The 20,711-nt window shown below is 37.4% G+C and overlaps 1 protein-coding gene across 2 annotated transcripts in view; it reads left to right on the forward strand.

Moving 5' to 3' along the window:
- The window catches only part of LOC145996035 (uncharacterized), a 42,686-nt gene that overhangs the window by 3,928 nt on the left and 18,047 nt on the right, over window positions 1–20,711 (forward strand). For both annotated transcript variants that reach the window (XM_083132231.1, XM_083132241.1), the window contains exons 3-6: window positions 660–844; window positions 2,416–2,505; window positions 14,686–14,867; window positions 17,677–17,872. In XM_083132231.1, the coding sequence (XP_082988357.1) occupies window positions 660–844; window positions 2,416–2,505; window positions 14,686–14,867; window positions 17,677–17,872 (653 nt within the window). The remainder of the gene's footprint in view (window positions 1–659; window positions 845–2,415; window positions 2,506–14,685; window positions 14,868–17,676; window positions 17,873–20,711) is intronic.

Below are 20,711 nucleotides of genomic sequence, written 5' to 3' on the forward strand. Positions count from 1 at the left end.
AAACATGTTTGCCCCACGAACCATTCACGGTAAGGTGAGGTTAGGTTAGGCAAGCATAGTTAAAATTAAGGGTCATCATAAACATAGTTTTGAAACACTAATCATTGCAAAAAATAGTTGTTTTCTTCATAAATCAAGGGTGTTGACTCCGTTCACGGACCCACTTTTTTTAACTTATTTTGCAATTTCTAGACGTGACCGCCAAATTTTAACTGCAGATTCGTGATTACGGGGCCAAAATTAGTGAGTATGCCAAATTTGAAAGCAATTAAAGATACTTCCGGTATTGTAAATTCGCTCCTCTTAAATAATGTGGCCATTCCTCATCCAGGATGAAGTCTGAATCATTAATTTTTACATGCATTAATAATTGAAGCAAGTACAGCTTCAGTTTTCCCTTGTGGTAGTGTTTTTTTATTGAATAGAAATATCTATTTTCTTCATTTCCAACTAAACCTAAGTAAGGGGCAATTAAATAAATGTTAAGAAAAGAAAAAAATGTCAACGAAAAGTCAAGAATTTGGGATTTGTTATTTTGGTAGACACACTGTTACTTGTTTGAATATGAGTTTTACAGTTTCAAATTTAATCTGTATTCATATCAATAAGAGCAATTTAGCCCTATCTGTTAATGAATTAATTCTCTTTCATTCATACAGATGAACAACCAATTACTGAAGCATTGTCTGAACTTGGAATAGCTGTTGATAATTTCTGCTCAATAAAGACAAATGGAGGACAAAAGTTATGGTTGTGTCCACAAAAAGACTGCATAAAGTCCTACACACGTCAGTGCGAGCTGAAGGTTCATATTTTGAGCCATTACGGAATTCGACCATTTAAAGTAAGAATATAAGCAATAAGTTTCTAATGTATTCATTGGTAATCATGTGTAATTTATGCATGTAACATTTTTTCATTATGTGTGTGAATATGTTATATATTATTAATTTAATAAAATTTCTTGTGAATGCATTTCACTGTAAATTAATCTAAAAAAATCAAAATTGAAATGTGTGTTGAAAGCAATTTGTATATTATCCAATCTTTCAGAATTCCCTAGGATTTAAAAAGATGTGTCAATGAATAGTAAATACAAGTAACAGCTCAAAACTTTGAAGGTCATGGGAGGGTTAGGTTTATAAATATGAGCACATTTTATAGTAATGCACAGTTCTGCTTACTGTAAAACTAAAGTAAAGTGTTCCCCTGTGCTTAGCACCATGCCATGAAGGCGTATAGGGGGTGCAGGTGTAACGCCCCACACTTTCTTGATCCGGTCGTGAGTGGGGGTGATGTGATCAGCACCATGCCCCTGACTGCCTTTACTCCCCAGGGTTTCCCCCAGGTACCCATGTTATTCGACACTGGGTGGGTGCCAGGGCTGCTTTCAACGTTAGAAAAGTTACTGGATTTGACCGGCCGGGGATCAAACCCGGGACCTTTAGCATGGTAGTCAGACACGTTACCGACTGAGACACCGCAGCCATTTGTACTGGCAACTCCTTAATGCCTCATAGATAAATTAGCAGTATTTCAGAATTGTTTGATTTTTTTTGTATTTGTTTTGTGTGAGTGACTTGAATAAAATATATTGTGCAGAAATACATTATTTTGATATCTTTGTTGCTATACTTCAAAATTTCAAATATACAGTATGTTCCGTTCAAATCTTTCTAATTTCAATTAATTACTGTGAACGAAGTACGATGAATTGTGAAATAACTGTAACACCAAATGAAAGGCCAGATCTTCAAGTTTTGTTTTCATTATTTGAAGTTGTCAGTTTGCTCACTTTGCAGCGCCACGGTTGCATAAATAAAAATGGCGACTGTTCAACAATGTGCGCAGGCAGTGGTGTGGTATGCTGAGACAAAATCTGTGATTGCAACGAAATTTCAGACGAGTGTACGGAGGAATTGCACCTGATGCTAAATCAAGGCTGTGGTTTAGTAAGTTTCTAATAACCGGCAGTGTCCTAAAACAATCTGGTGGACCTTGCCGTCGTGTGTTGGAGGATAAGATGCAAGAAGTTCGAGCAGGGTTTCAGAGAAGCCCAAGTAAATCCATCCGCCAGGCATCTAGGCAATTTGTGTGTTTGCGACTCCAGTGAATAACATCTCAGAGTTACGAACCTGCATACGTGATATGATTGCATCAGTAACAGGGAACATGTTGGAGATAACATGGCATGAAGTTGAATACAGACTGGATATTGTTCATGCTACCAATGGGGCACATGTGGAGGTGTATTAGTGTGTGGAAAATAAAATTTATTAGTTTTTCTTCAATACTCTGAAATTTCATTGCTTTATCTTTCATACTTTCTTTTCTACAATTAATTGAAATTAGGGAGATTTGAACAGAACACCCGGTATATGTATGTCTATTTTGAATGAATATTTTTCATTTCAGTGTGATTTTGAAGGGTGCTATTGGTCATTTTACACTTACTTTAAGTTGAAAAGGCATAAAGAAACACATTTAAAGAAGAAGGATTATTTCGTGAGTACCTTACATGAACTTTTACTTTTTTATAAATTAGTAACATGGTGCATAGTAACTTTTGTATTGCTACTATGCTTGAGGTTCCATGGACATTTTTTAGTGATTTTTATTTTAATTCCTGCTATATAATGTATCTAAGTATCATGTATAATGACAGCTTCAAGCTGTGCATTGTTTTTTCCCTATTGGTGATTTTTCTTATCAGTCTTATTGTTCTTATGCTTATAAATGTCCTGCACTGTGGCCGTGCAGTCTAAGGCATCAGTCTTTTGGGCTTGAACACGCTTGTTCAAGAATCCGGGAAGAGTTGGGGGGGGGGGGGAGAGTAGCAACTTTTCTTCTGAGTTTTCGCTCAGTGTGGGAACCGGTGGCCACCCACCATCGTGAGGAAATTGCAGAGCTACGAATAAGTAGTGTAACACAGTCATATAAAACATACGACAACGAGTTCGTTGTGCTGACTGCATGTCACCCCGTAACTGATTGGATGATCGCCCACCTCTGCTAAGGCATGTTGGGGAGAGGCCGGCAGTCGGTATGTAGGCCTTGGCCCACAGGTTATTATAATCATTTACATACTTTACTGTTGTCATACATAAATAGGCCACTTACAAGTAACTAAAATAATAATAAAAGATAGGATAACAGAATTAATGTACGTTAAATTTGAAGAAAGAACTGTATATTTTACATAACTTCTACAGAATGATAGTGATGATGATGAAATTATTTCATATATTGTTATTATTATTTTCACAGACCTAGAATATAAGGAATGGGAAGCATCATGGTTTATGCAGAAATAAATTTATATGAAGTATAGTCCATATCAATTCAGGCCGGGGGTTACTTTCATAGTCTAAGATGTTATTGAATTAAACATATGTTAAAATTCAGGACAAAGTAAGAAACCCGTATTTTTTGTTTTGTCCAAAAAAAAATCCCTGGCTTGAGATACAGGCAGTCATTTATCACGTGCGATTTTCGGCAAATTATAAAAAAAAAGTCTTATCTCTGGAACGGTTCAAGATATTTTTTTTGCTTTTTTTTATTTGAAAAAGAATAATTATAAAATTTCCTATCTCCGCGAAACGTCTATAACTTGTTCATTCCGTGATTTTTACCAGGTGTGCCAGTTAATAATTCTTAATTTCGTCGCTGGAAGCAAGGGTTGGTGCATAGTCTCAACTGTTACATCAGTGTGTTGCCAAAATGCTCATATTGGGTTTGTGTGGGAAACATGTTGACCTTCAAACCAAATAAGGAGCATGTGCAGCACGTCCTGCTTTTCTTGGTCAATCAAAAGAAAAACGCGAGTGAAAGCCATCGTATCCTTGTGGAAACGTACGGTGACAATGTCCTAACGCAAGATGCATGTGTGCTTGGTTTTGACGATTCAAAAGTGGTGATTTCGACTTGAAAGACAAAGATCGCCTGGTCCAGCCGAAAAAATTCCAAGACGCCGAATTTGCAAGCACTGTTGTAAGAAGACGATACGCAAACGCAACAATAACTGGCAGAGAAGTTACATGTTGGTCGTCAAACCATATCTGATCATCTTCATGCCATGGGAAAGATCCAGAAGGCAGGAAAATGGGCCCCACATCATCTGAACGACAGACAAATGGAAAAGCGAAAAACTTGTGTGTGAAGTGTTGTTTTCTCGGCATGAAAGAAAGTCTTTGTTGCATCGGATAGTGACTGGGGACAAAAAATGGATCTACTTCAAGAACCCAAAATGCAAAAAGTCATGGGTTGACCCAGGACAACCTTCAACATCGACCACAAAACCAAATCGTTTCAGAAGGAAGACAATGCTGTGCATTTGATGGGATCAGACAGGTGTGGTGTACCATGAGTAGAGCCCGGAAGTTTGGCAAAATGCCTCTTTTTATCTACTGCATATATTGATAAAATTTTTCCGGATATAAGTTTCTTATGTTGTTTCGAATGTTTTAGAAACCTTTTCATTTTGCCTATTTGGGACCCCACTGTCTACTTTTAATTAGAATACCTTTTTTTGCCTTTTTCAATGAAATTTGACTTTTTTTTTAATAAAAAAATGTGTGTATAAATTATTTTTCTCCCAAAAAACGTTGTTGGCATTTGTTTTTCTTCCGTTTATTATGTAAATAATTTTCGCCTTATTTAAGTAATATTGAACTCACGCATGTTTCAACATTGCTGAAGGAGAAGTGTGAGAAAAAAGTATTTCATGCTGAGTTAGGATATTGCCTTTCTGTTAACATTTCCTTGTGCATGATTGACTGCTGAAGTGGACAGGTTGATTTCGAACACAAAGAAGATATTTCTGAAATCTCCCTCTCGAACCCGAAAATTTCAGGAAGTTGCGTCTGAGCTTAGTTTACCTCCGCAACCAGTCTTGACGAGATGGGGAACCTGGATATCAGCAGCTATATATTATGCTAACAACCTTCAAAAAATCATTGAGGTGATCGATGCTCTTCCAGAAAATGAAGCTGCTTCAATTCGTGAAGTGGAAAAACTTCTGTGCTATTCAAGTTTATTTTTGCACATTATGGTGCATTGCCAGAGACAATTACAATTATAGCATCCATGAAAATCTACGAGGAATCTATGCAGCAGATGATGGAAGTGCCAGCAGAAAAGGGGTCAGCTGTTGCGGAAAAGTGCAATCGGGTAGTGAGTGCAAATGAGGACTTGAAACAATTGAAAACAATTTGTGATATTCTAAAAGGTGAAAATGCTGTTACCGAAATGAGTCCAGCTACATTAGCTTGTTTTATGTATGCTCCAATGACTTCTGTCGAAGTGGAAAAATCATTTTCTATTATGAAAAACATTCTCTCTTCAGACGACTATCAATGAATGTTGAGAACTTAAAAAAACACCTTGTAGTTAGGTGCAATCAAGACGGAGAAAATTGAAATGCTCTTCCCAATGTAGATTTTAAGATGTTGCCAGAAATTATAGATAAAAGTAAGCGACTTCCAAATGTGCCTTTTTTCGGGTTTTTTTTTGCCTTTTTTTTTAATTTTTAGTGCCTATTTTCCACATTATAAATGCCTTTTTGCCTGCCTATTTTAACGAAAATAAATGCCTGAACTTCCGGGCTCTAACCATGAGCTATTGAAACCAGGTGAAACAGTGAATGCAGTTCGCTACCGTCAAGAACACATCAATTTGAACCATGCATTGATCGAAAAGTGCCCAGATTTGGCGACAAGACAAAGTGATTTTGCAGCACGACAACTCCTCATCACACACAGCGAAAGCCATCAGAGACACAATTTCTGCACTTGGCTGAGAATTCTTGCCCCACCCACCATACTCACCAGACTTAGCCCTTTTGGACTACCACTTGTTTTCATCGATGTCTCGCTCACTTTCCCAGCAACACTTCAACAATTACGAAGATGTTGAACAATGGCTTGCTGACTGGATCACCTCAAAATGTGGACGATTTTTTTGGAAGGCCATCCACAATTTGACGGACAGATGGGCACTATGTATAGCTAGCGATGGTGCATACTTTGAATAAAAAGCATTTGTTACCTTTCCCCCCAGATACATGTGTTTTCTTTCGGATCAATTAAGAATTATTAACCGGCACAGCTGGTAATATTCGTACTTACCTATTCTGCATTGCGAAAGATTGTTTAAGATGGGATTTTGCTTTTTAAACGAAAATATTATCTATTTTCGACATATTGAGTAATTATTGTTCGTTGTTTTCTCGCTTCCGTAAGACTCAAAACACGCAATGTGGCGGCTACAGGTTGACTACCGTTGTCGATCATCTGTGGGTATGCAGTGTTTCCAACCTTCATAACCGAAAAATACCTAGTACGATGAACCATGCACGGATTGCCCCATAAACCATTCAATAATCCCATGAACCATGTACGGCAAGGTTAGGTTAGGTTAGCTTAGGTAAGGCAAACATAGTTAAAATTGTTATTCAACATCAGAAAAATTCTAGATATTTCATATCAGGGTAATTTTACACAGTTACGTGGAAGGTAATGGAGGCAACAGCTTTTGTGCATTAACGTCGAAAAATACATGATTTACCGGCCGGATAAATTGAACGAGAAAACACTTCGACGACCTTCCTAAAGTCCACAGCAGCTCAGTTCCATAAGTATTTTCTCCTGTAAAATTGAAGAAATATGTTTCCCGGAGAAAAAAATTTCACCGAAGAATTTTCTGTTTAAAATTATAACCTCAGTTTGGAAATGTGTGTCCACGTTCTCTTGCTGTAGCCTTCTGAATTTTTTTTATTTTTCAAAAATGCCAATCTCACAAATTTTGATATTTTTACTGTTGATCAGTACCATACAGTACTACATTCCCTGAAAAGGATAACTTCCACTTTTAAGTTTAGCAGGTTTTATAAACAATGTTCATGTTTTAACTGCCAAGAATTTTACAGGAGTTGTATATCTAAGGGTACAACATATCCTGAAAAGGAGACCACACCACTTTGGTTTTAGAAGTTTACATAATTTTCTTAAAAAAAATCCACTCTCTGACCAATGTACTCAATGTGATGGAATAAAAACGATAAATTAAACAAAGTTGGAACTGTTGAAATGTTTTGATTCTTCTGTATTTTGTTTACATAGAACCTTCTGTTCATTAAAGGTCTTCTGGAACAATGTGGAAGCTTCCAGATAATTCCAGAATGTAACAGAACCTAGAACAATTCTTCTTGCCGAGAATTTATATCAAACATCAATTCAGCTGTTAAATCCTGTGAATCCTACAATGGAAAGATGCAAGTTCTAACATTTATCCCAGTGTCCCTAAGGTACAAATTTTGCACCACATTACATCTGCAACAAAATACATGGTGGACAAAATAAGAAATGTGACGTCTGCAAAAGGAGTGTTTGGAAAACCGGATCCCTATTATGGTCATCCTGTGAATGAAGCACATGTTCAAATTGCACAGTCATTTTATCTGGAATATAAATGGGACTTTTCTCGCCAGACTGCCAGCAAAAAAGACACTATCACTATAACAGTTCCAGGAGAAAAAGTGGTGCAAGTGAAAAGATACATGACCCGCAGTATTAAAGAAACTTTCGCCATATATAAGAAGGAACATTCAGTATTCCACATTGGAAGATCAAAATTTTATGCACTACAACCTAAGTGGGTGGTTCCACACCCACATAGAGATGTCTGTGTGTATTGTTCCAATTTTGAACTTTGCGTGGTAACTTTGAAGAACTTATTTGAAGGCGTGACATATGGCACCTTGGTTGGATGCATGAAGGCGTTAGTAATCTGTGATGTAGAGCGAAAAACCTGTTTGTTTCAGGAATGTGGTGACTGCCCTGGAAAGAGAGGACTTGCCTTACAGACACTTGTTCTGGAAAACATAGCAGATGACTCTTCGGAAGTTACATATGCAACATGGGAGGAAAATAAACTCATTAAGAAAACTGTTGCCATTTATACCTTCATTGATGAACTTGGGAAATGGACAATGAAAGCAGCAACACACCAACATCTAAATTCACATTGCAGAAGTAAAGGCACGTGTAGAGGCTGAACAACTATGTTTAGTGCTACACTGTGATTTTGCTGAGAACTGGTCTGTGATTCTGCCACAAGAAGTACAAGGGTATCACTGGAGTAATGACCAAGTTTCATTTTTTTCAGGAGTCACATATTTTAAAAACAAGACCACAAGTGTTGCAGTTATGAGTGATGACAGAGGACATGACTCAGCACATGCATTGTTGGCAATACGCAAAATTCAATAACAGCTGCAATCACAGGCTGAAAAGATCATCATTATTTCTGATGGTGCCCCTAGTCACTTCAAAAATCGTTACCAACTGTTTGAATTGACTAAGTTTCTTGTGCCAATGGAGTGGGTATACATTGCTACTGGTCATGGGAAGGTGACTTGTGATGGTGTAGGAGGCTTGCTGAAGCACCACGCTACAAAACACAATCTTTCCAGCCCAAGTACAGCTGCAATTCAGAATGCCGAGGATTTTACAAGAGTGGTGAAGTCATACACATCAACAACCCTCATCCTGTTACCCAAAGAGGAAGTTGAAGAATTCCACCAGCAGAAAATAGAAGAATGGTCCAACCAAACTACCCCTGTGAAAGGAATTCAGAAGACACATGTCTAAACTCACAGTGATGGGCGAACCTATATTACACGAACTTTAAAGAGCAAGAAAGAAGAAATTTCATTTGTCCAACCAAGATCTCGGAAACGGTAGGAGAATATTCAGATTCACAACCTACAAAGAGGGATGTTTGTGTCTGTGTGCATGACTGTGACTGGTGGATTGCAGAGGCTATAGATATCAGTTGTGAGTTAAATGAAATCATCGTGAACTTTATGCTACCACATGGACCGGCTGCTGGATATAGATTTCCAGCTGCAAGACAGCAACACCTCCTCCAGTGCTCACTTCCAATTCGCAATGTTTCTAAGATTGTGGGTGCCCCAGTTCCTATTGGTTCAACAGGAATGTATCGCTCAATATCAAAGGAAGATACTGATGCAGTTGAACAAATTTTTAGTTCATTGAATTGCTAATTTCAGTTCTAAGCAGAGTGACAGAAGTGGTATGCTTTGGAACCTGTAATATGTTTTGGAACTTGCACATATATTTTGGAAGCTTTAATATGTTTTGAAAGCTGTGTCTGTTACTTATCTTTATGAAGAATTAAAATGCCATGTCAAATAAGACTAGAATTTGATTTCATGAGACCAGTATGTGAGAATGTGGTAATGGAAACTGGTTTAACAATAGGAGGATGGTGATTTCCTAGCTACCTATTATGACGAACCCATCATTTTGACGGGTGCAGTTTTTGCATGCAATATTATTCACTCCTTTTATTCTGAAAGTGAAACAACACCTGTGTTTCTCTATTTTTTTTATTTTCACATCACTACAAACAGTCACTACAAATTCTGCCTCCTGCAGCGGCTAATAGAGGGTCACAAAAGGAACAAATTGTCTGTTCAGAAGGACCATGTTATTCATATTCAGTTAAATCATGGAAGATGTGAAGTTAACTTAACATTGTCAAAATTATAATTAAATATGTTCTGTACAAAAATATATAAATAAAATACCTGTCAACATCGTGGTATGTATGTGTATTTATTCCATTTATTCATTTATTTATTTACGAGTGTATTTTATTTATTTACTTATGATGTATTTTTAAGTTTTTGTGTTTGTAGAAACATTTTTCTTACCATTTAGACTATGTATACTTGCCTCGTTCTTTGGATCCCCAGGCGGCATCAAAGCGCGCTGGTTTCCTTTGGAAGTCTGATCCTCCCACCCTCGAGAATATTGCAATCCTGAGACACGTGCAGGGTGAGCATGCTGTCAACAGGCTGGACGTTGCCAAATCACTTCCTCCCCTAAGGCCTTCTCTTCGCAGCTTTTCACAAACTCCGCAACAAGAGAGCAGTGTGAGGGTGCGTAAGGGAGTTCATATTCTCGGGGATTGACAAAGTGTAATTTTTTTTCTAGTTTATTATTATATCTTAGAAATATTACAAGAAAACAGAGTTTGTATCGACATGTGGCAACCATGGGACACAACCGAAGTTCCAGATCATTCAACAAACCAAGATAATCCTCAAACAAGCACTTCCGGAGCACCGAACAGAAAAGTATCCAAAACCAAAACGTTGAACAAAGTCAGTTATTTGTGTGTAATGTGCACGAATATGTCGAAAAGAAAAAGCTAGGAAAAGGAGCAATTGCAGAGACAGCCAAAATATTAAAGTTAGACAGAAAAAACGTGCGAAATGTGATTCGGAGAGGTCCAGTCACACCAAAGAAGCCTGGAAATAAAAAGAGAAAATTTAACAAAGTGGACGAGTTTACTTGTGATTTCATTAGACGCGAGATTTACAAGTTCTGTAGTAAAGGACAGTCACCGACGGTGAGTGAACTATTGAAACTTTTAAAAAGTGTGTCGGACTTCCCTTTTGAAGAAACAACGCTTCGAGAACTAATAAAAAAAACTTAGTTTTCGGTTTGGTTGCTTAAGGAAAAAGAATGTAATAATGGAATCGACAAGAATTGTTGCTTGAAGATACCGGTTATCTACGGAGACTACAGGAGCTGCGTTCAGAAGGTTGCAAACTCATTACTTGGACGAGACTTGGTCCACATTAAATTCTCTTATTAACCTAAACGTTATAAAATGCTATGCAAGATTGGACGAATCAGATGATTACACTAGGGAACAAATGAAATTTTTTTTTTTTGCCTCCAGAGGGGAAAAAATTGCCTCTTATGGAAACAAGTGTGCTGAATTCAAAAATAACGAAAAAGTGCTCTAACATGCAAGATTTTATTTTTACAGGTAGATTTCAGTATACATGGAAATATGCGTAACAAATGTACAGAGCCATGAATTGCACATCATGTAAGTACATGTAAATAATATAAAGTATCATTTTATAAGGAAATTAGTAATCAGCCACTAGTCAAAAGTAATTAGCTTGCTACAGATAAGGAAATTTGAACAATACAAAAGCATACGTTTAATTGAGAATAGGTAAAAAATGTCGATCTTTCAATGAACGTCTCTTATATTCAGTGCTACTTTCTCGTTTCGTATTCTAACAGTAATCCCCTAACATGGCTGGGTCCCATCATCCTTGGTAATGACGTTCCATGTCAGAAATGTCCTGATGGAACCTTTCCCCCTGTTCATCACTTACATCACCTAAATTCTGTGGAAAATATTCAAGATATTCAAGATGAGAATGTAGAAGATGAATTTTTAAAGACATTCGGCAACCCATTTCTTTGTAACACCTCAGTAGCTCTGAAACTAGAAATTCATAGTTCTCTTCTTTTTTGTTTCCCAGGGATCCATTCACCACAGCTTTGAAGAAACGCCACGCTGCCAGCTCGACATCTTGGAGCTTTGATTAAAAAATTTTGTCTTTCAGGAGTTTTGTAATTTGTGGTCCCACAAAAATACTTTCCTTCAATTTTGCTTGTTGTCTAGTTCGACAAAAGGTCTTGGAGGTAAAGAAATCCACTGCCATATTTATTCAAGGCTTTCACGAAGTTCTTCATCAATCCTAATTTAATATGTAGTGGTGGGAGAAGACTCTTCTTTGGATCAACAAGCACCACATATTTCACATTTTTTCTCCAATTTGGTATTCATCCCTCATTCCCCAATCTTTAACTACAAAATGACAACTTGTGTCGCGACTATCCCACAGGCACAAAACGCAGCAATGTTTCGTAAAACCTCCCTGTAATCCTGTGAGCAAGGCAATAACCTTGAGATCAGCACAGATTTCCCATTGATATTTATTATAATTTACAGCTGCTAACAAAGCAGACATTGTTTCGTATGTTTCCTTTGTATTTAGATCATGGAATAAAGGAATTGATGGTAAAACATTGCCATTATGCAGCCATACAGCTTTCATACTTAATTTTGAGGTGTCTATGAACAGTCTCCAATCGGGTCCTGAATGTCGAACACCGAACTCATTCATTAAGGAAACGATATCTACACAGAAGCACATATTTTCTTTCATTGTGAAATACTTGGAAAACTGTTCGTGACTGTTTCGATAAAATTAAAATTTTTGTGTCTTTCGCAAGGAGTTTCCACTACTGAAGCCTTGAACCAAGAATCTCTGCTTCTTTTTTTTCCAAATTTAAATCGCGTATAAGATCACTTAGCTCATCATGCATAATGAGGTGCACACCATCATCGTCACAATGGTATTCTACGGTGATTGATGTTGACGGCTCTTCTGTGGTATCTTCATCTGGTGCTTGCACAACCTATGTGCGTGGGGATTTTGGAACTGGTAGTTACTCACTGTGGTGTACCGGTCTCTTATATATAAATTTACATAACTTTTCGAATGAAGTAATTCTTTCCCTTTCTTTTCCAGGTAAACATCTAGCCTTATTTTCCAATGTCCGTATACCTTATACCTTAAATTTTATTTTATTAAAAATTGACATTATGAAAAATTTTTACATGTAGAAGAATTTTGAGGATTAGTTTCACTTACTACACTACAAAACACATGTTCATGTTCCCTAGTGTTATTATGATGTATTTTCGGGTCACAGAAATAATGAAACACCATAATTAATTATATGTGTCGATTTATTTATTTATGTCACATGCTTTGAGTGCAGCGCGTCGACTTCCCTCCGCAGCCCTCTTAAAGCATGGCAACTACAGAATGGCAACAACGCATTGCCTGGAGCTTTGTTGGGGTGCTCTTGCTAAGGAAGTCGTGGCTCATTAGAAGAGGGGCGGCCAGGGTACGATTCCAAAGGCAGCCGCCTGGGGAACCAATAAACGTGACAACTATATGCTTTTTTCATTGGTGGGAGCTTTTCAAAAATATAATTACGCTATTCTATCACAAAAATTAGAAATACACGAACACTCACTTGGAAAGGAGGCAATGCCAGCCCCCATGACGTAGTGGTTAGCACATTGAGCTACAACGCCAAGGGTTCCAGGTTCGAATCCCAGCCTGGGCATAGAATAAGCCACGTTCGGGCGACATAGGACACTGCACTGAGCCAAATAGAGTTTGCCAAATTTTTACCGTAAGCTAATTCGTTGACCTACCTGAAGTAACATTCAACTTGAAAATACATCCCTTAGACGAACAAAAATGAGCAAGATGAAGTAAGGTTCACTCACACTTAGAATACGCTATTGCTAACAGATTTATCGACCTAAGAACTGTACCTGTCAAAATGACTGGGTGATCGTACTTATAGTAGTAATCCAATGTAGTCTTCACATGTAAGATAAAAGTTTAACTTTTTACACAAGTGTAGAGCACTAATATTTTTAAAAGTCACAGAACGTGGAAGCAGCGGAGCAAAATTAACATTGTCAAAATTACAATAAAAATAGGGTCACCCATCAAAATGACGGGTCCCGTCCTTTTAGTGTTAATGTATAACAAAATTTTCAATTGTTTATAAAACCTGTTAAACTCAAAAAGTGGAAGTTCTCCTTTTCAGGGAATGTAGTACTGTATGGTACTGATCAACAGTAAAATATCAACATTTTTGGGATTGGCATTTCTGAAGGTTTTTTAAATTCAGAATGCTACAGCAAGAGAACTTGGACACATATTTCCAAATGGAGTTTATCATTTTAATCAGAAAATTATTCTCTTTCAAATTTATATTAAAAAAACTGCAACAAAATATATCTTGAACTGTTCCAAAGATAGAGATTGAGCATTTTAATATTTTGCCGAAAATCACACATGAGAAATGATGCCCGAGGTGCCATCTTTGGTGGCCTGTATCTCAGGCCAGGAATTGGCATTTCTGAAGGTTTTTTTTTTTTTTTTTCCAAAAAAATTCAGAATGCTACAGCAAGAGAACTTGGACCCATATTTCCAAATGGAGTTTATCATTTTAATCAGAAAATTATTCTCTTTCAAATATATATATAAAAAAACTGCAACAAAATATATCTTGAACTGTTCCAAAGATAGAGATTGAGCATTTTAATATTTTGCCGAAAATCACACATGAGAAATGATGCCCGAGGTGCAATCTTTGGTGGTCTGTATCTCAGGCCAGGAATTTTTTTGGACAAAACAAAAAAAAATGTGTGTTTCTTACTTTGTCCTGAATTTTAACATGTTTAATTCAATAGCATCTGAAACTATGAAAGTAAGATTTTTTTCTTTGCCTGCCTGAATTGATGTGGACTATACTATCTGTGTTTTTGCATTTTTTTTAAAATTTGAATTGAACATTGAATATTTATATTATCAAAGTCTGCATACAATATGAAATGTTCTTATCAATGAAGTACATGTGTGAAACAATATACATAAAAAGAAAATTCAGTATTTTTTATTTAGAACAAGAAAGCCAAGTGCTATTCAAGTAAAAGATTGAAGGGATTAATGTGCTTTGGCCTCTCGATAATGCAGTGGTAGCATTGTTGCCTTGTAATCAAGGAGCCCCAGTGGAGGTACATAGTGGTTCGAATCCCACTTTAAACTGTAGGTTCAGTCCCGATTAGCCTTACTGTGCATAAAGTGGACTTAAAAACACCAACGTAGATTAACGTTCTTTTTATGTTTCTGATTCTTGAAATAGTTACTTAATGATGGGTGTACTTGCAGTAACATTTTTACCATTGTGTTTACAGTGTCCTATTGAAGGCTGTGGACGTAGTTTTACAACTATATACAATCTTAATACACACCAGAAGTTGCATGACCGACCAGCAGATAACGTTTGCCCTGTAGATTCATGTGGAGCTTCCTTTCAAACAAAGAGAAGACTTGAAATTCATATGAAAGAACATGAAGACCATCATGCACCATACAAGTAAGTATACCTGAAGGAAAGTATTTTTGAATTAATATATTTGGGATGGACCAATATGAAATTTTGTCTGATACTGATAAAATACCGATATAAAATTTACCAAAACTAATACCGATATTCTACCAATCCGATATAACATTCCAAATGGTCCTTGAAGAACCTTCATAATAAATGTGGGTTTTGAGGCAACTGCATTGCAAAACAAGTTGCAAATTTAGATAATATAGATATATCAGGTTGTTAAAATTATTGGTAACTTTACCGATACACTGATATGCCAGGCACAGTTGGCCCTATAGCACAGGAGCAGTGAAACCCCAATAATGTACGGCAGCGGTTCTCAAATGTGGTCCGCGGGATTGCCTTAGGGGGTCTGCTGAATTTAATTGTCCCTTCCTTAAATGGTGAAAATCAGTGATGAAACACTAGAAATAAATATGTATGATACAAATTCCAGGCTTTAAACTTTGAGTTAATTTTTGGGGGTCCGCGAGGGCGAGTGATCTCTGAAAGGGGGTCCGCAGTCTAGGAAAGTTCAAGAACCGCTGATGTACGGTATTCACTTCAAGACACTAAACAATATCTTTACCTTTTCGGCAAAAACTCCTACATAATAAGTAATGTCTTTGAGGGTGCAACACGACAAATTCTTTTGCTGCGATAGAGAAATCGCGAGCCAGCTGCGCTGGTGCAGTTCATCAGTTGAACCCCCTCAGAACAACTCTTGCCATGGGCAAAGCACCGGGTGGCAGGCAGAAGTTCAAGGTGGGAATAGGGTGAAATACATTGAAACGGATACTGCTGAACCTTCATCTCAGGAAAATGGACAAGTGCAGTTCCTGCTCTCGCACCGTCCTCGCGACCAAAGAGCTGCTTTCTCCCTTGCAGTGTTGCCCGTGGCCTTCAAGTTCGAAACCGATACGTGAGATATTTAATCTTATCTTTACATCACTTTTGTGCCAAATATCTTACACTAACTTCAAGCTTGTGACAGAGATGAATGAGTAGCAATGACTGAATGCTGGAATTACAGAAGATGAATTAAAAGCAAAATAATTTGTACATGGTGCAACGTTGTGCAGATATTTTCCCTTGAATTCAGGTAAGCGAAAGTAACAGAATGGTGCTATTGGAAGCCACGACCCTGTCAGTGTCTCAATTTTCAAAGAGGTCATAACCTCCCTCTTTGACTGGAAAAAAGAATGTCGGAGGCAGGAAAATAAACCAAAATGATGTCTGGCTAGTAAAAAATATACACGTAACCCCTCTTCCCTTTTCCAAAATGATGGGCAGGCCACTGGTTTTATATTAGTATATCGGTGAACCTCCAGGAAAACATGCACGAGCCATGTCTGTGATATGCTTATATTGGCCAATACCTAGAGGCACATATTTTTGGTAAATAAAAAAGCAAAATTTCGGTACAAAAACAGTCAATTTTGGGTTCAAAAGTGGTAAAAAATAAATTTTCGGTGTTATAGCGGTGAAAAATCGGATGAAAAGTGGTATATAAAAATACATTTTGCTTTTAGAATTGTGAATATAATCCTAAATTTGATTTAAAAACTACACTTATTCCACAGAATTAACATTTAACTTCTAACAGCACATTTATGTAGTTATCCGAGTATTAAGTTTATTTCTGTGTAAAGGAGTCCATTTTTGCTTCTCCAATATTAACAGCAGAATTAATCAATTTTCCGGGAATTGCATAACTCTCAGGATAATTCAGAGCTCAGAAGGTGTTGCATCGGTGAATAAACCCTAAATTTCGTGTTTAAGAGTTAATTTCGCTTTTTGCAGTTCATTTCGCATTATTTCGTGACAAAACATGGTCAAAAACATGAAAAATTAACACTACAATGTGTTTTTTTCAAATTTCGTTTTTTCGTCAAAAACGAAATATGCATGCCCTACCAATACCGATAGAGTATTAATCTGTCCTATCCCTAAAATATATTATATCCAGAAAGTAATAGTTTTTATCGAATTTTATCTAGAGCTAAGGCAATACTAATGCTAACACACTTTTCAATTCTTACCAATATCAATTCTGTAACAATTGAAAGTTGGTCAAAATTTTGATTTTAAGTATTTCATTGCAATTATATGTATCAATTGATGGGAGTGTTTGTTTATAATTGAAAATTTCCAAGAATTGCAGTGTGTAAGTGGTGAGTTCCAAAACTAAACCACACTTCCATGTAGTAAGTCCCGGTAACTGCAATTTTGCAGGCCAATAAGGCTGTGGCATCTGAACCTCCAGTCAGTTTAATCCTCTGTAGAGCTGTGTATTTTCCTGTTTTGTCCTTCTGTATGCTGACTACCCTTTACAACCTCGGTTTTAACCTAGGTAATGAGATTTTAGTTCTTAGATGCACGTGTTGATTTCAGTTATGGTAACTGGATGGTCCCTATAAAATGTGGCAAGTGCAAATAGCCCAACTACTGATGCACCTTAAAATTTTCATTTCAATCATTTTTCAAAAATTACAATGGGATGCTAAATCACAAAATCCATACTTGCACCCAATACTTACGCAGAATTAATGAAAAATCTAATTTTATACAGAATTTCAAGAATAGAATCTATGAAAGTGTCCTGTGACATTTTTGTGGACCCCTCGGGATACACAAACTCGAGAATAGTTGAGGTGAATAAATTCCTATTCACACTTTCCGATACAGATACATTGGCACCAGCCCTAATGTTATCTTATTTAACTTTCATTTTGCTTTTTTATGTGAAATATTTGTAAGTTGTGTGCAATTTCAGTTTTATTCCTAATTCTTTGTCCAATACTTTCAGGTGCCCTGTTGAATCCTGTGGAAAACATTATTATTCTTCCAATGCTTTAAATTCCCATCAACGCAGCCATCAGCATAAAGAGGAGGAGCTGAAGTGTCAGTACGAAGGATGCGGCAAACTGTTTGATAAACCATGTCGCCTGCGTGCTCATATGCGGATACATACGGGTGATAAGCCCTATCTGTGTACATATGAGGTAATTCTATTTCCTTCTCCATGGTGGGATTATTCATCAAAGCTAATTGCATGCAATGCACTTATGATAGGGAGATATTCTCTAGTTAAATACCGGGTGTACAAAAAAGAATGTCCTAGTTTTGAACCTCTTGTTATTTCATACATATTTGGCGTACAACAAGGATATATATATTAAACGAAAGAGTAACACTCACAGTATTTTTGGTTCACAAATGTTCAATGTGTGACCCTTTTGTGACCTGGCACACATCCAAACGATAAGACAGCTCTTCCCACACACTAACAAGCATATCTGTAGTGATTGAAGTTACAGCTGTTCGTATTCGGCGTCGCGATTCTGGTAGATCATTTGGAAGGGGAGGTACGTATACAGCATCTTTAATAAAACCCCACAAAAAAATCACAAGGGTCAGATAAGGTGACCTGGGAGGCCATGACAAGCAAGTTCTGTCATTCTTTCCAGTATGACCAATCCAGCGGTCGGGGACCACACCATTTAACCATTCCCGCACACAAGTGTGCCAGTATGGGGGAGCACCATCTTGTTGCCAGATAAAGTTCTCTGGTTCAGCTGCTAGAAGTTGTGGGAACAACCATTCTTGAAGCATATCCAGGTAGGTTACCCCTGTCACAGTTTCTTTCGCGAAGAAGAACGGCCCATACACTTGACTTCGAGACACTGTGCAGAACACATTGAGTTTAGGTGAGTCTCGTTCACATTGCACGAACTCGTGAGGATTTTCGGTCCCCCAAATACGAACATTGTGTGTGTTAACATGTCCCTGTCGCCTATTCTATTCCTTTGCTACGCCAGCGTCGCCAACCGGAAAAACTGAGAACTAATGAACACCAACAATATTTCAAACATTCAAGTCATGAATGAACACTGTTCACGTATTCTACAAGAAGTTATAACAATTTAAAACTAGGACATTCTTTTTTATACACACTGCATATTGGGATTTTGATCCCTAGCCTTTTATTATATTAAATTACACATTTAACATGCGAAATTGCATCAAAGCACTAAAGTTGAGTAACTGATGCTACAAAAGTAGAATTAGAAAAAGGGGGATCATCCATGGTAATTAAGATGTCAGAAGTAATAAAAGAAATAAATATTAGCATACTTTTTTTTGTTTGAGTTTTACTGTTAAAAATTATTGAATAAATAAAGATATGTAGAAACATACATATTTTGTTTTTGACGGAAACATAAGAGTATAATGATCATTTTTCATGTTTTTAAAGGTGTGAGGTGTATTTTCCTACCATAATGTGAAATAAAACTGCAAAATGCAAAATTAATTCTTAAACATGAAACTTAGAATGTATTTATCGACGTGACACTTTTTAATGTGTGAATTTTCCTGCGAGTTATCAAATCAAATTTTAAATGTACCTTACAAAACAATATCCAATAAGTCAACACAATTCACGGAAAATTGATTAGTCCTGCAAAAATGGATTCCTTTGCACAGGAATAAATTTAATGCAGTACTCTGGTAATTAAAATGTACTATTAGAAGGGCAACCTTAATTTTGTGTAATAAGTGCAGTTTTAAAAATCAAATGTAGGCTTATATTCACAGTTTTAGCACAGATATATCATTTTATATACTGCTTTTGATCCCTAAATGTGCCCAGTTTTTGTACTGAAATCTTGATCTATTATTTACCATTAAAATGTGGCTCTGATGATACATTATAATCAGATCACATATTTTTGGTAAATAAAAAAAGCAACATTTCGGTACAAAAATAGTCAATATCAGGTTCAAAAGCAGTAAATAAAATGAAATTTCGGTGTTATAGCTGTGAAAAACTGATCAAAAGCAGTATACAGAGGTTGTTTCCGATCTAGGGTGACAATTTCAAACTGCACCTACCTTAAGAGAAACCATGTCACCACCATTGAGAGTGCTCTATTTGGTGGCCCTACATCTTGGCAATTGCCTGACAGTGAAGTTTCCACTGTAGGAGACTGGTACGAAGTGTAGTCATGTCCAGCCTCAACCACTCCTCCTGACAGGCTTTCCGTAGCCCTTCAATGGTGCAGGGTCTCCAGGAGAACAGGCTCGTTTCAGTAGGCCGAAGGCGCAAAAGTCTATCGGTGAGGCATTAGGTGACTTCACTGGAATGTCTGTGAAAGGAATGGCACGAATTCGAGTTTCTTCTGCCATTTGTTGAAGGATGAGGTGGGTTGAGGGAGATGTGTGACTTGACACCTTGAGGTGGGTTGAGGGAGATGTGTGACTTGACACCTTGCACCCACACACGATTCTGGTCCCTCCCATAGAGATGGGGAATGTCATGGCGATAAGCGGGTGTCAGGACGTTGGGCTGATAATAATCAGAATTAACCTTCGTATTTTTGGCAACACGATGTATGGTCAGCTTGCCATTGTACGAGTATCCAGCAATGATCATGAAACCTGTGCCAAAACTTTCCATTCCTTACATTCAGTGAACCATTTTTGAAAGTTCCTCGCACCTGTCGATCGATAAAAAATTACATATGGCTTGAGACAGGCATCAAGATAAACATTCCTGGATGTGTTTTGGCAAGAGCTAATGAACACGCCCCATGAGTCGCTTTTCCAAACCCAAATTGTGGTGAATGGTGGTATGCACTGTCTTCAGTGATGTTTGTAGCCGGTTCGCGATACTTTCCTGTGTGGCTGGATTCTCCCTGGTGACCAGCGCCCTGACATCCTGATTTGTAGCTGGTGTGGGGTTAGTGGCAGGCCGAGGGTTGGCCTGTTTCTGCCCCACAAGAATCATCCCACGCCTCACTTTACCTGCCCCTTTCCACACTGGTGATATGCCATTTTTGG

Source organism: Lepisma saccharinum, chromosome 1, assembly GCF_977018435.1.
Source record: "Lepisma saccharinum chromosome 1, izLepSacc3.1, whole genome shotgun sequence".
Lineage (NCBI taxonomy): Eukaryota > Metazoa > Arthropoda > Insecta > Zygentoma > Lepismatidae > Lepisma > Lepisma saccharinum.